The sequence below is a fragment of the Meleagris gallopavo genome, chromosome 14 (genome assembly GCF_905368555.1).
Source record: "Meleagris gallopavo chromosome 14, MGAL_WU_HG_1.1, whole genome shotgun sequence".
In the NCBI taxonomy this organism is placed as follows: domain Eukaryota; kingdom Metazoa; phylum Chordata; class Aves; order Galliformes; family Phasianidae; genus Meleagris; species Meleagris gallopavo.
In genome coordinates this window covers 8,619,061-8,633,786 of record NC_139417.1, presented here as the reverse complement: position 1 = coordinate 8,633,786, position 14,726 = coordinate 8,619,061, and the positions used below count along the sequence as shown (strand labels likewise).

Genomic DNA, 14,726 nt, shown 5'->3' with positions numbered 1-14,726 from the left:
ACATCTCATCATTTTCTTGCTCCATGTATTTGTGTTCTACATTCCAGCAGTTAAACAAAAAGGAGCACTGCCTTCTCCAGCAGCCATTTCCGCATTCCAAACAGCTGCCAGATCCGAAATGTTCTCACTCTTCCTTAATTATATGAATGCATAACAAACCCACTTGAAAGTCTTTCTGTGGCAAATAAGATCCTTTTTAGGGTAAAATCAGGCACATGAAGTAGCTCTGACAAAACTGCAAATAAAACTTTGAGCTTAAGGACTCTTCATAAAAATTATACAGGCATATGATTCATTGTACAGATATTTTTAAATGTTTTCATGAGAGCAAAATAGGAATGTCCATAAATAGCCTCAAGAGAAGAAGAGTTATGCTAGTTAATTATAACATGTAATTCAATAGCAAATAGGCATTTTTCAACTGGATGAAGACAAATGAAACAATGCCAAACATCCACATGAGCAAAAGAGTGTTTCCATGTTATAGAAAACTTTAGTCTTTTAAGAGTTCAGTTACTCTTTCTCCTCAGTTTAACATACCCTAGACCACAGGAGTTCAACCTTTTGGCTTGCCTGGACCACACTGAGTGAAGAGGAATAGTCTTGGGCTGCATATATAATATAGTTAATATTTGTAACAAAATGCTTTTTAAACATGTTTTTTTTTATTAAAACATAAGAAAAATAAGAGGGCAACAAAACCATAAAACTAGCAGGAGTTGGACACGTTCGCTAGATGGAGCAAGTGTAACTACATCCAACCCTTGACAGGACATGCCAACCTTCAAAGCTGAGAAGTAGAATGTTCACAGCCTTACCTCATTCTAGGGCTGCTGATGGCAACCTGACAGAGCCTATGAAGACTTTATTTGCATTTAGGCAGAAGTCAGCCACAGATTTTCAACCTAAGAGTAGCAGGCCTAACTATAGCCTACTTTCAATGTGCCAGCAGAGAACAAATAAGGTATCCAGCCAAACATGAGTAGTCTTCAGTTGGCTACATGGGAGCAGTCATTTTCAGTGATTATATGCACTATTATTTATTGCTATTCATAGAGACATTAACATAAAACCTAAGCGGAAAGTGGTCACTGTCTTCAGCATTTAAATTATTTTAAGCTATGTTGAACTGAAATTCACTGGAAAATATCATACTCAATTTTTGATTTCTTGTCTGAAAAAATATATATACATGTACCATATACTTTTAATTCCTTTCTATCAGAAAATAGGGAAGTGTAAGCAAATAGAGGAAAAAGCTCTTTTACAGTTCTCCTAAATTGAACTATGGTTTCCTGTCTTTCAAAAATACGAAGAGCTGCCACTTTCTTTTTACTTGTGATACCAATGTAAGCATCACTGTATAGATATTATCAAACATATAACAGTACATAAAGCCAAGTTAACTTTCAGTACCCTAAATGTAACAATATCCCACATTATTCAGACCATGAACATGTAAATAGCTTGCTAATTAAGTTTACAGTACAAACGCCTTTAGTACAAACAGCAGTAAATAATATCATTTTAGAAGTATGAAGACCATACCAATGCTCAACAGTCATTCAAAATACAGTTCAAATGAGGAACGCAAGTCTTCACTGCATAAAGATTTTAGAATTTTTATACCACCATGTGCAAACTAGCAGGAGCATTTCTGAAAGTGAGGGAAACTATAGAAGTAAAAGTTGGCAATGCTTAAAAGCATTTCTCAGTAATGGAGGAATCTTCTCCATTCTCTTCTCTCAGTAATTATCAGCCCTAACTTAAGTGAATGCTGATACTATTTCTCAACAGTACTTGAAATTATAACATAAGTTCATAGAACAGCATTGGTAAGTAGAGCAAACTAGCTTTAAGTACAAATTATTCCTATATTAACTCTCAGCAGCACGCTTTTATACCATCCAAATGAGACATTATTAATATTTAAGTTCAATTCTTCTTTACTAACACGATCTAAGTATTTCATGAGTCTCAGTATTAACACACATTTGATTAAAAAAACAAAACAGAAACATTAATTTACAAATACAGATTATGTATTTATATGTAGACCATGTATTTAAACTTACAAAAATAAATTTACCTTTCAGAAGAGCTACTTTAGCAATAGGTTCATTTAGATCTTGGTCATCCATTTGGGCATCTGGAAAAAACAACATTTTAAGAAAACAGGCAGATTGTTGACAGTTTTCACATTTGTATTCTTTAAGTAAAGAAGCTTTTATATTTTTCTTATTTTACAGCAGTTTCTTATAAGGTTGAAAGCAGACAATGCTGCTTAAAATGTATGTGTCTCATAATACATAACACAAGCCTTCTCCACTCTTAAAAAATGCTCACGATTAAGTGATTCAATTCAAACTATTTAGATTTTGCAAGGCTTCAGTTCAATGTTTACCTGTAGTGTCGTCGCTGCTTTTTTCCTTGCTCGGACTAAGAGTGTCTGACAAGTCTGACTCTCTCACTCTTGCTTGGTTCTCTGTAAGAGACAGGGAGAATCAAGTACAGTGTAAATGCTTTGTTCCTGACTTATATATATATGTATATATGTACATATATATATGACAGCTAAATGTCACTAGAAAGAAGAACTGAAGAAAGCTCTTAAAAACCTGATGTTTGCTTATTTCTTCATAAACCTGAGGTAAAATGGATTCAGTTTTACTGAACTCATTAATCTAGCCTACCATCTAATTGGGGATGCAACTGTCTCATGCACAGCTTGAACTTTTGTGTATAGCTGTATTCTTGCCAGTTGGAACTCTTTGCAAAAGCTGATTGTTTTATCCAATCAGAGAACAAATACGAAAAGAGATATAGAACAATGCAGATACTGTTATGAGGCAGAAATAAAATGCTGTGATGAATAAAACTGTTTCAGTATTTTGAACAAAAAAATAATAGCAGCAAGCCTTGTATATACTGTTCTGTAGAAAAAAAAAAAGTGTAGCATGAATCAATAAAGAATACACTAACTAGATTATATAAAGAATTTTCAGTTTAGACTGTATTTCCAGAAGGCAGTTGCTATGCTTTTTCCACCAAAAAAGAAAAACCCAAAAAACCCACAAACAAACAAACAAAAAAAAAGAGACCCAAACCTTAACAGTATAACTAGTCACATACAACCCACCACATCATCACATTCAGCTTAATGAAGCTATGCATCCTTCTCACCACTTCCCAATTTTTAATGAGGAACATATTTTCAGAAGGTGAGGTGACTCCTGTAAGACAGTTCAGCAGCTACAAAGTCACCAACATGCAAGTGAAGCTGAATAGAGGGAAGCCTTTCTTGGCTAACTATGTGCACCCAGCCTTGGTCTGACAGCATTGCTGCCTCAGATTAACACATGTTCTACCTGAGTATGATACCCAGGTAAAGAGAGTGACATGCACACACACCAAAGGCATCGTTATGACATTATATATGGTAGGAGTGATGCCTGTGTATGTGGAAAAAGCACAGTGAATGCAATTTCTTCACATACAGATAGTGTAGATGCAAAGAAAAGTGCCAGAGGAGGACCAGGAACAGTAATAAGCAATAAGGTGTGTTACATGAACAGTGTTAGAAACCACTGACAACAAGCAATAAGCACAACAAGGAAGGAGTTATGAGGAAGTCTGGGGGCATTGCTTCTACAAATAACAAGAGAATAAAAGGAACTGAATGCCCCCTAAACAAGAAGTCAAAAATAAAAATGTGCAACACTGAGAAACGAGCAAGATGACAGGTTAACAGCAAGAAAGCATTTTTGTTATCTAACGTGAAGAGTCTTCTTTCTTCGTGCTGGAACACAAACTTTGAAACAGAACAGAAGATGACAAGTACAAGCAAAGTAGCCGATCAAGAGCCAGGCTCTTCCTATTTCAATAGGACTGAAATCACTGGAGAGGGAGAAGGGGAAAGCATCCTGACACAGTGCATTAGGGGTTCAGGCCTGGCAGCTTTCCCAAACATAAATCATATGCCTTCAGCTGACTTCAAAGCTCACAGTGACTGAAGCAGTTAGGGAATTTGATGGCTGGGGTGGTTCTTCGCTAAGTGAAAACAGTACTGCCCCAGTTTAGAAGTGTTATTCCCTAAAAACAAATTCTGAAGACGTCACAATACAGAGCATTTTACATGTATCAAATAGAATTAAACCCACAAGACCGCCACGAAAACCATAAAAAAAATTTAAACCTTAGATACAAAGAAAAGTATATCCTGAAAGCCTCACCCATGCCGTCTGTCTTAGTGGCCAGTCCAGGAGTGTGAAGCTGAGCAGTATCTGCATCCAACTAACCTTACCATATCAGGTCATACATGGACACGGCTTCCTTGCTCTGTGCTAAGTGGAGCAGCGTGAGCTCCAAGCCCACATTAATTCTCTCTCCCCCTCTCCTCCCTCCCACGCTCCCCTCCCACTTGCTCTCAGGTACAACTGCCTCCCCTCCCCCTCTCCCCCTGATCCAGGCACCAAGAGCAGGCACCAGAGGAAAGACGTGCAAATGTAAGTGTCGGAAATGGCAGAAGTAAAAAAGACAGATGGCTTAGAACCCTGCTTCCTATGCTGCAACCACAGTCTAAAGCAGAAAACCCATTTCTATACTAAGTTGTTTCACAGCAGTTGTTTCTATTTCCCATAATAAAACTGAGCTGAATAAATATAACCAAAATGATGAAGTATATTAAAACGTGTTGAAATCATACGTACTTGAAGAGTTCGAATACATTAGCAAACACTAAAAATAGCTTGTGGTACTGCAAGTTAACTGGCATGCAAGTGTTAAGTTACAGTTATTGTATGCATTCTTTTGCCAAATATGGCACGTTGTCTATAGTTTGCACACCTACAGAAACAAATTAAAGGTGCAATTTCATACAGAAGGAGAAAAGTCTCCAAAGCACCAGGACTTTAGCCAAGTTCGGTGCACTAACACTTTGCAGAAGGACAAAGAAATGTGTTAGCATGTCTAGACATTCATAAAAAGCTACAGAAGCGGAGTCAGCCTGCAAGTCCAACTTTACGTTATTAGACACACAGGAAATAGTGACCTACATACTTCAAAACTTTTCTTTTTTTTGCAGTTTTGACACTGCAAGATAACAATCACTGTTTCTTGGCAAGATAAATCTTGTCAAACTAAATCTTCGTATTTCACTTGTTTTATACTGAAAAGAAGTTGGAGATGCACATTTATAGCTTGCTTGCAAAAGACAAACTTAGGAGGTTGTTGTTCTGAAATAATTACCAGGGGTAAGTTACAAACAGATCAAACTGAAACACACTTTCATTTACATCTTAAGTCAGACTAAACATTATTTCTCTTTCCTTCTCTAACTAAAACAAGTTTGAATTTATGCTGGCACAAGAGATTCTAATCAATTTTCAAAAAATATGTATTGTACTTTCAATTAAAAAAAAAGTACATTCCGGTAAAAACTTAGTTGAGAAAAGTTCATGCAATCCATCCTTGAAAATTGTTTCCTTTCAACCTTTTTACTCTACAACAGCATTGAGGTCAGTACACAACATACCTCCCCCTTTCATTGATTGTTTTTATTACATGAATATTCAACAAAACAAACAGCCAGTTTAAGAGAGAACATGCATTAAGGCCACATAAAAACCATGCTTCAAAACACTTAAATAATCCATAAATCTAACCTTTCAAAAGCTTTGTTTCTTCCACTTTGGTTAGATGTCCTTCATCTATGATCTTGTCTGCCAAACAAAATAAGTGTTACTTTCCAGGCTCAAATTAAGCAAGCTTTTCCCTGCACACATCTATGCAGACCACATTCCATGACCAAATTAAAAGCTGACAGTATTACTTTCTACTCAGGCTTGAACAACAACTTTATTCTGGCATGGAATAATGAAACAAAGCACTCAAACCTAGTAAAAAACGTTGAGATAAAGTACATAATTATATGTCCTCTGCAATTTGTTAACTTCCATTAATGTTCCAGTTCACTAATGAAAAGTTACAATTGTTTTTTAAAATGAACTTTTTTTCCCCCAATCTGAGAGCAAAAAACAGTAAATATCTCCAATTTTAATTTTCAAAAATAAGGATCCTGAGAGCTGTTTGCTTGAAATGAACACCCATCAAATACAGCAGAAATCTAGAAAGACACCACAGTGAGAGCAATTGAGAAGCCACCTCCACATCACAACTGCTTCATCACTGCCCACGAGGAACACAGGAACGTCCTTTCTTAGTTTATAATGTTCAGAGCACTGAACAAACACACCACAGTCAGGTTCCCCAGTGAGTTGGCGTAGCACTGGCAGGGAAGTCTATCCACTTATGTCAGGTGGTAAAACACACCTAAGACACCTGAGTTTTAGACTGGACTGTTAACATCTTCTTACTGCAGTGAGCACACAAAGGCAAACAGTATGACCATGTGAAGAACAGGCTTGGATTTATCAAAGACACCAAAAGGACTACTGAACCAGCAATTAACTTCTTTCTTGTTACAGATTTCATTATTTCAAGTTTCTTCACAACGAGGTGATGCCAACACCCAAAGTGACTGAGGGTCACATATCTCACAGATCGTATCGTCAATTACAGTGCAGCAATGTTCTGCTGAAAGCATTTCCCAGGGCTACTAACAGCCAGTGGAACGCTGGGCTTGCAGCTGCTGGATCCATGACAGCCCAGCAGAGCTGAGCTGAGCGCTCACAGCAGGTAACCAAGACTCAGGGAAGACAGGGCGGACAGTGTGCACAGGAGGTCAGACTGAAACAAGCTGAAGGGCAGCAAATACTTCTCCATTTTTTTAAGTTAAATATAGTGAGCTCAGTCGGCATTCTGAGCTTCAAGGAGTCTGAAGATTAAGAAGTCTCTGTGTGACTCGGGCAGCACGCTGCTGTGCCCATGACAAGCTAAGGACAGCAGCAGGCCAAGAGCTGACGGGAGACAGCTTTTTCAGCCATGGATGGAAAAGGACAAGCTCTGAGGCATAAAAACCTGAGCTCTGAACAACTGCTTGCATGGCTGGAAACTTGTCCCATCCCATTCCCGCCCCCCCAAGCAGACAAACCAGCCTGTAAGAGACAGACCATCCATCTGTTCTTGGCTGCAAATACCGTCCTCCAGTATTTTTACAAGATTTCAGGAATACTGTTTCAGAAAAAGTAATGAAGAGCGCTCCATATTTTCAGGACTGAATTCAGGTCTCAGCAGACTGCAGGAGATCACTTGTCATCCAGCTTGTGTTTATCAGAGCTGAGAGTCCCTGAGCCTGGGAGACAACAGCAGGCACCAAGCTTCTGCAGCCACAAGTGAAGAGAGACTCAAAGGTTTCGTGAGCCCTAAAAAAAAAATAAATCTAAAGAAAAGCCTTTGTGTGTGGCTTTTCCAGGACTCATCTGAGGGTGGAAGAGGGGGGTCATAGTAGGAACACAGCAAGAAAAATACTGAAGAATTCTGCCTTAACGTTTAAAAAAATAAACGGAACGTAAAAACACTGCACTCAAAGTAGCTATCGATTTCTTGATCTCAAGGGCTGATCAACTGTATGCTGGGTGGTTAGCTTAAGATACACTTCTATAACCAGTTTACAGAAGAAAATTTGGCTTCATGTACTGACAGATTCCGAAGTCTTTGCATTGTTCTGTTAAAATCAGAGTAACTGTAACACAGAACAAATAAATTAATCTTATTGACCCCACTGCTTTCCCAAACTCTCTGAACTTTGGCAGCAGCAGCTCCTTACATTTTTAATAATTGTTCATTTTTATGACTAAAGAAAAAAATCTGCAGATTTAACACAGTTATTTTATTTTTTCACAGTGGTTGAATGTTTTCTGATGTCCACTGTGGCAGTTTTAATTTCAATATTTGTGTGAAAGTTATCCTCCCAACGTTGGTCCAGCAGTAACACTGAAGACCCCTTGTACAGAATGACCCAAGAGTGGTACAGAAAGCATTTTCCACTTGGTGGCTGACGCTTCTCATAGTTTAAAAAGAGAGTAAACATTCTATGTGTTTTAAAAATAAAGCTTTAATACAGTTCAAAGTCAACATAAAATATTTTATTCCACACGATTAAGAATACTTAGGTAATAAATAGAAAACTGAATGTTGACATCATTAAACTAAACAGCATCTTATACTGCTGTTCTGTATACTGCCCTCCCTACTCACTAAAGACAGCAGAATGCAGATGGCAATCAGAAATTCAAAGTTAAAGTCAATATACCTGCATCTTACTTTTTTTCCCCACATATCTGCATCTTTCCATATTACTATTTCACAAAAAAACATCTTCATATACTTGATCATTTTAATTTGAAAAAAAAACAAATCTACATTTCTGCTGAATCAAGATAAGCATTTTTGGTCACCAAAAAATAAAAGAGGGTGAGGATCCTAGCTTTAACTTCTGGAAGAAATTATTTTGATTTTTCATGTCATCCAGAAATTACTTACTAAAAACCAAAGAGTTGCTGATATGTATAATAATTAAAAATATTTTTTACTGAAATAATTTCTATGAGGTTAAGCACTGCATTTCACCTTTATGCCAATTTCTCTCATTTAAATTTAAGAAATCCCCTTTAGATTTAGGTTGCCTATTACTGTCGCAATTTGATTTTCAAGATATCTGGACATTACATGATTATTTAAATAAATGCCCCCGCTCAATGTATTTGTGTTTTTCTATCAAATTAATCTTTCGAGGAAGCCAGCTTTGAAGACCAGTTAAAGGAAACCTGGTCCTCAGCACTAATTTCAAACCACCGGAAAAAAGTTCTACTGAACAGCTCTAATTTCCAATGGATTTATGGCCTGTGGGTGAGAAAAGCTGGGAGCAGCCACTCAATCTATTAAATACCTACTCTGTTTTATAGAAGTAGAATAATAAAAAGAAACAGAATTTTAAAAGTGCAAGAGTGGACTTAGTAAAATGGCAAAAGATTAACTTGCATTTAAAATCATAAATGTAAAATCATCAAATGGAAAAAAATAAGGTCCCAAGGAGAAAAATAGGAGCAAAATATAGGAAGTTGGCACAGCACTGACTCTCCTGTCTATTAATCATAACCACGTTTGGCAATAACTCATGCCCTGTACTAATTAGAAGAAGGTAGCTTTTATTTTTTTGCTATTGACATCACAGGATTTCACCAGTGATTACTGAAAGAAGTTATGAAACGAGCAGCAAGTGACTGGATGTAATGATCAGAAAGTAGCACACTTCTCAGACCATTCAGTGCATCATTTCATAACATTTCAGATTTTGCAGAGCAAGGAAAGTTACTGGACCATGTTGCAAGGTCTGCTCTATTAAGAAAACTCAAACAAAACAAAAATGAAAAAGCCAGTTTCTATGAAGATAAGCACCAGTGCTGCACTGCAACTACGATTTTAGGAGTCCTGCTGTTTCTTCCCTACTGAAATACCAACTTAGCTGGAGTATCTTGAGACATCTGACTGCTGTCAACTGATATGCACTTTCAATTGCCTTGTATGTCTGTGGCAGTTGTTTATACAGAATATTAGATTATTTGGTCATTTAATTCCCCTTCTCATGCTACCTTACATACTTCTATTTCCTTGACTCAAGGCATTTTTCTTCATTCTGCTGCTCATGTTTTTCTGATTTAACTGCTTCTTCCCCACAACTAGACATGCATACTCTCTTCTTTACATAGCAGAAGTCAGAACTTTCTCAACAAACTGCATCATGCTTCTCTTTTCTTCTTAGATTTCTCTTATGGTTTGCAAATCCTATCGTTTCAAATTTACATAAGACTACTTAAATATGCAACTCCAATTTCAGAATGTTATCTTATTAATAAACCTGGTCCTTTCCTAAGGAATACATAAGCATTAGGAGGAGGAAGCTTAGTATAGCTAACTATGCATTCTTCCTCAATACTGCCAATCTCTGTGATATTGTCCTACAATTCAATATTTGCAGCCTATCTTAGACTCTGATGACCCCATTAGCTACCAACCTTCACTGCTGCAGCAGCAGGACTAACTAAGAGGATAGCTTTCACAAACAGAATTAAAATAATAGACCCAAAAGTTTTTTAACTTCATGATTTTGTGGGGCCTGTCTAAATATACGTGGATTTGAGAAAGGTAAACTTTTAGTCCAACAACAAACACATGAGCTGCTGAATGTAAATCTCTCATACGTAGCAGTAAAAGCCTACACTGTCACAAAAGTGCAGAATGCTAAAGTTAGAAAGTTAATATATTTTACTACTTCAATTGCACGTTAAAATCTTTTACTAAATTTTGATGGTGGCTTCTCCTTCTCCATAGCAACAAGACTGCTGACATTTACTTTGCAAAGCTGGTGCTGCTACAAGTTTTGCTAATGCCCAAACAATGAGAACAGTCAACCAGTTCATATCTGAACATCACTCAGAGTACCCTTTTTTCAGTGTAGACCAAAAAAATAATCAAACTTTGAACTTCAGTTCTCTTCATGTAATGAATAAAGAGGATTCATGAGACTTCTCTGAATTTTAAAATTGTTAGAATTTCCCTATTGAAAATGAAAGGAGAAAGAGCCCAACGTCAAAAAGGAATCGTCTTATTTTTAACGTAAGTTTATAGGAATTATGTATCTGAAGTGGAAGAATTCTTTATGCTACCAAGGGTTTTCTCTGCAGTTAAACTGCACTTTCTATCCTCATAGCATCTCTCTCCAATCGGACAGCACATATTAACACCTGAAACCTTTCTTTAATTACGGATACACAGGCTGCACTGCTTCATTACTCATTTTCAAAACCCATTTGCTTTGAAAAACAAGTTTCTCATTCCAGAGCAATAAATCTTTCTAAAGACTGGCATCACATAATTACAATCTATTTTCATTAAAAGAAGCTCCTGAATTTCCACATAAAAATTCAAGTCTTAAAGTTTTCCTTTTTGTTCTTCGTAACCACTAATTAGAAAAATATGTTAAAACATTCAAATATCAGATAAATTACACAGTAAAACTGAGAAGAGGGATCATTACCTCATCTCTGGCCCACTCCAACCCATGCTGTTTGCTTAAAATGCCACTGGTTAGGCTTTCAGCTTCTTAATTTGTAACACAGATGAAAACTTAGACTGCTTTAAACATCAGGTGGCAACATTACCACCCTGTTACTGGGCAGAGGAAAAGAATGACTAAATGTATGAAAAGACAATGTGATCATCGTTTCCACAACAAAGATACCTCCAAAGCAAACATTTCCTTTTGCTACTACAGGCATCTGCTTAATACCACAATGCCTCATTTCAATGCTACTACAGACGTACTGAATAGTAGTGACAAATTCTGGGTTTTATCCACCTTGTCTGAGTTTTCCATTGTTTTTAAAGTGAATGTGATGAACACTCTTGTACTCACTCTGACATTCTATGAACTGATGAATAAAAGTGCAGTCCCTTCCACTCTTTGAAAGAAAGTGCTCTAGTAAAGAAAGAAACACTTCAGTTTACATCTGCTTATTTTCAGGTTGATGCAACAAAAAATGTGAAAGGTATATGAACAATATTTGTCACTGCATATTTACAGTTAGCTGTTGAGGTCTGGGTTACTACACAAGCAGACAACACCTGTTTGGAATAATGTCTGGATGGCATTAGCAGATTACTCTTTTGATCTGATCAGAAAAAGTGCTTTTTGACTGCATTTGCAAAAAAGTGCTTTTAAATACTAAAATCTATGAGCTTCTCACAACAAAAAGCTGCTTACCTCAGTAGAAGCTAATTACATCTTGTTAAGACAAATTTAATAGGAACAAATTACAAAAATCCAAACATTCTGCATTTGGCATTTACAGTATTGCTCTTTCACGTTAGGTGGTGACAAAAGACTTCCATTAACAACCAGAATTTTGGCAAAGATTAACACATGAACTGTATTTAAATTATAATAAATTTAGAATCCATAAGATGATACATAATTAAAACACACAACTTCAAGAACCACCACTGGTACCCACTTGTAAATTCAGAATGAGACATGAATAACCAGCAAATACCAAATCCAAGTGCTGAAGAAATACAGAGCATGTATTTAACCTACATTCTCTGACATTTCATTCTTAGTTTTAAAAGGGTATTTATTAGGGTTCTTTTTTTTAGTCTTTATGTTTATTCTTCCACATTAGATATCCCCTTGAAATGCAAAGATGTTTAACTGTTGCTGAAGTAAAGATTCTAAAACTGGACTCAACTCTCATTTTTACCCAAATCTTTCTCTGAGACTTTGGTCAGCTCCCAACTCCATCAGAACCTGGTGTCTCTTCAACTAAAATGATGCTAATGCTTCCATTCTGAAGAACCTCAAAATCCTTTGACTTCAAGAGCCTAACAACCTAAGGAGAAAATGCTTTTTTTGTCTTTTTTAATTCTGTACACTAACCAGCAAAGCGTGTTACTTTTTAAAAGTGCTCAATCATTAGCTTCAGCTATCAGCAGCCTGGCCCTTATGAGCAATGATGTAATATTAACCTCTACCATATTTGAAAATCACTTCAATAAGTAAATGTCATTTTTTCTAGTTTGTAAGGACAAGGCTTTTAAAGTACAGCACCATGATTGTAACATCTGTTTTCCATCTTTGAATTATTTATTTTTATATTTTCCAAGTGACTGTATAGAAGCTTTTTTGTACCTTTCTGTATTCAAGATATGGCTCACAAAGAATTGAAATAGGAAAACCAGGTGTGGTGGAACAACTTACTGCAACAACTCAGTTCTAAACAACCTTTATGTCTGAGAAAGTATTCTCTTCAGCATCAGAATTTCTGTCTGTGAAATGAGAGCAAACGAACACCTAAGCATCACCACCTTAAAGCACTTTGTTATGACTCTGGATGTACTATTAGATGGCTCTTAGTTTCCCTACTCAGAGTACTGCTTTTTTTGTTTTGTTTTTAAATCTGTGGCAGTCCGTAAAATTAAGAACTCATGTAAGATCCTTGTTGCTGCAACAGTTTAAGTGTATCTGGAAGTACACCTCCTGAGCTGGACCTTTAGTTTTCAGAGACAGGGAGACAAAAGGAACATCACAAAATATGACAAGTTGATACAGTTTTACCTTCTTCCTCTGCAGCAGATGAACAACATCTCAAGGAAAAAAACACACCTTGTTTCTAGTTTTCTGGTCATTAGCACTCAGTGATGAAGGAAGGCAATAGCATCATCATATACAAACAGAGGAAACCATTTTTCCCCCTTACAGTCTACTTGGAACAAAACCACTTCTTGCATTTCTGATTTCTGTCTTTACCTATGAGGTCTTTCCCTTACACAAAATATCCACAAGTTCCTTCACTGCAGAAGCAGCTGAATCTACATCATAAGCCCCAAATTCTAAGTTCTAAAATAACTCAAGACTACTCAGCAAAACACAGTAACTGTTTCCTGCTGCTCTCAAGAAGGCAAAAAGCAAAATCTGGCAGAAAAAAAATTACTGTCCATCTGTCGTTGTATGATGACTGGATACAGAACAGGAGGATACGGACAAACACATTCTGTCATGAAAAGAACACAGGCCAACAAGCTCTACGAAGTCAGAGAAATGTGGATGGGCTCGGTGCAGCAAAGATGCGCAGAGGAACGTGGTACAATGCAAAATATGGAAATCTAAGCTAATCCATAGAATAAAATAACATTATTGTAGATACATGAGAGAGAAAGGTAACAGACTTCATACACACAAATAACAACAACTTGAATGAACAGTTCTATGTCAAAGAAAAAGAAAGTGGCAGACAACCTCCAAACATTCCTTAACACAAGTGCTTGACCTCCTGTTACTCATGGGAAGATGGAACATGTGCTTTCGGGCATTCACCCAGATTACTCTTACATGATTCACAATAAATAAAAAAGGGACTGCTTCTTAAATTTTGAAAAAACCTTAAAAGAATTGGTATGACATCACAGGCTGGTTTTTTCACAGTACTGCAGGATTTTCCAAAAACTTCCAACAATGTAATTTACAAAGTCTTACAGATCACATGATTAGAATGCGATTATTAGAATGAAGAATCACAGTCTTTACACAGGGCCTCGGTTTTGCCTGGTAGAGAAGTTAATTATTTCCCATGGTAGAAAATTAAAAAACAAAAAGACATGTTTATTTCTTAACCATTCTATCAAGCATGGTATTACCAATCTAATCTTACGCAACAGCAAGATGGAACAATACTAAGAGAAAGGGAGAACCAGCACTTAGATTAAGCAGATTTTTTTATACAGTTCCTGCCAGTGCATTTAACACCTCTCCCCTGCTCCAAATAAGAAATCGACACGTGGTTATGCCATGGTTTCATTTTGATAGCACTCTCCCAAATTAAGAAATTCTTCATTTATAGTACAAAGAAAATAAACTATATCTAAAAATTAGAGCACAGATAACTTTTAAATCACTTCAAAAAATATATACAGTCATCCTGAAACACTGTAAGTAGTAGTTGGAACCACGAGTTCTCTGTGTAAGGGTCCCAACCCTCCTAATACCACTGTGAGTCCTCAGAGGCTTCACTATACACAGGAGATGTTCAAGGAAAATTTTTCATTGATGTACCTTAAATAAACTGAAGACAACGAATCTATCTTAACTAACAGAACAATTCAGTGAATATAAACCATTTCTTATACGAAAAAAAATCGGCAGATTTTTAATCAATTTTATTTTTAAAAAACCTCAAGTGTATGTTAAGACATTGGTTAAAAAGAATCTAGCT

General features: G+C 36.5%; 1 protein-coding gene across 18 annotated transcripts in view; it reads right to left on the bottom strand.

Annotated features, from left to right (window-relative positions):
- SLMAP (sarcolemma associated protein) overlaps positions 1 to 14,726 on the bottom strand; it is a 79,065-nt gene that overhangs the window by 19,118 nt on the left and 45,221 nt on the right. For 7 of the 18 annotated variants that reach the window (XM_085235887.1, XM_085235886.1, XM_085235897.1 and 4 more), the window contains 4 exons: positions 11,375 to 11,437; positions 5,664 to 5,720; positions 2,405 to 2,485; positions 2,090 to 2,149 (listed from right to left, as the gene is read on the bottom strand). In XM_085235887.1, coding sequence (XP_085092013.1) covers positions 2,090 to 2,149; positions 2,405 to 2,485; positions 5,664 to 5,720; positions 11,375 to 11,437 — 261 coding nt within the window. The remainder of the gene's footprint in view (positions 1 to 2,089; positions 2,150 to 2,404; positions 2,486 to 5,663; positions 5,721 to 11,374; positions 11,438 to 14,726) is intronic. The other 11 variants (XM_085235891.1, XM_085235894.1, XM_085235895.1 and 8 more) reach the window with 3 other exon arrangements.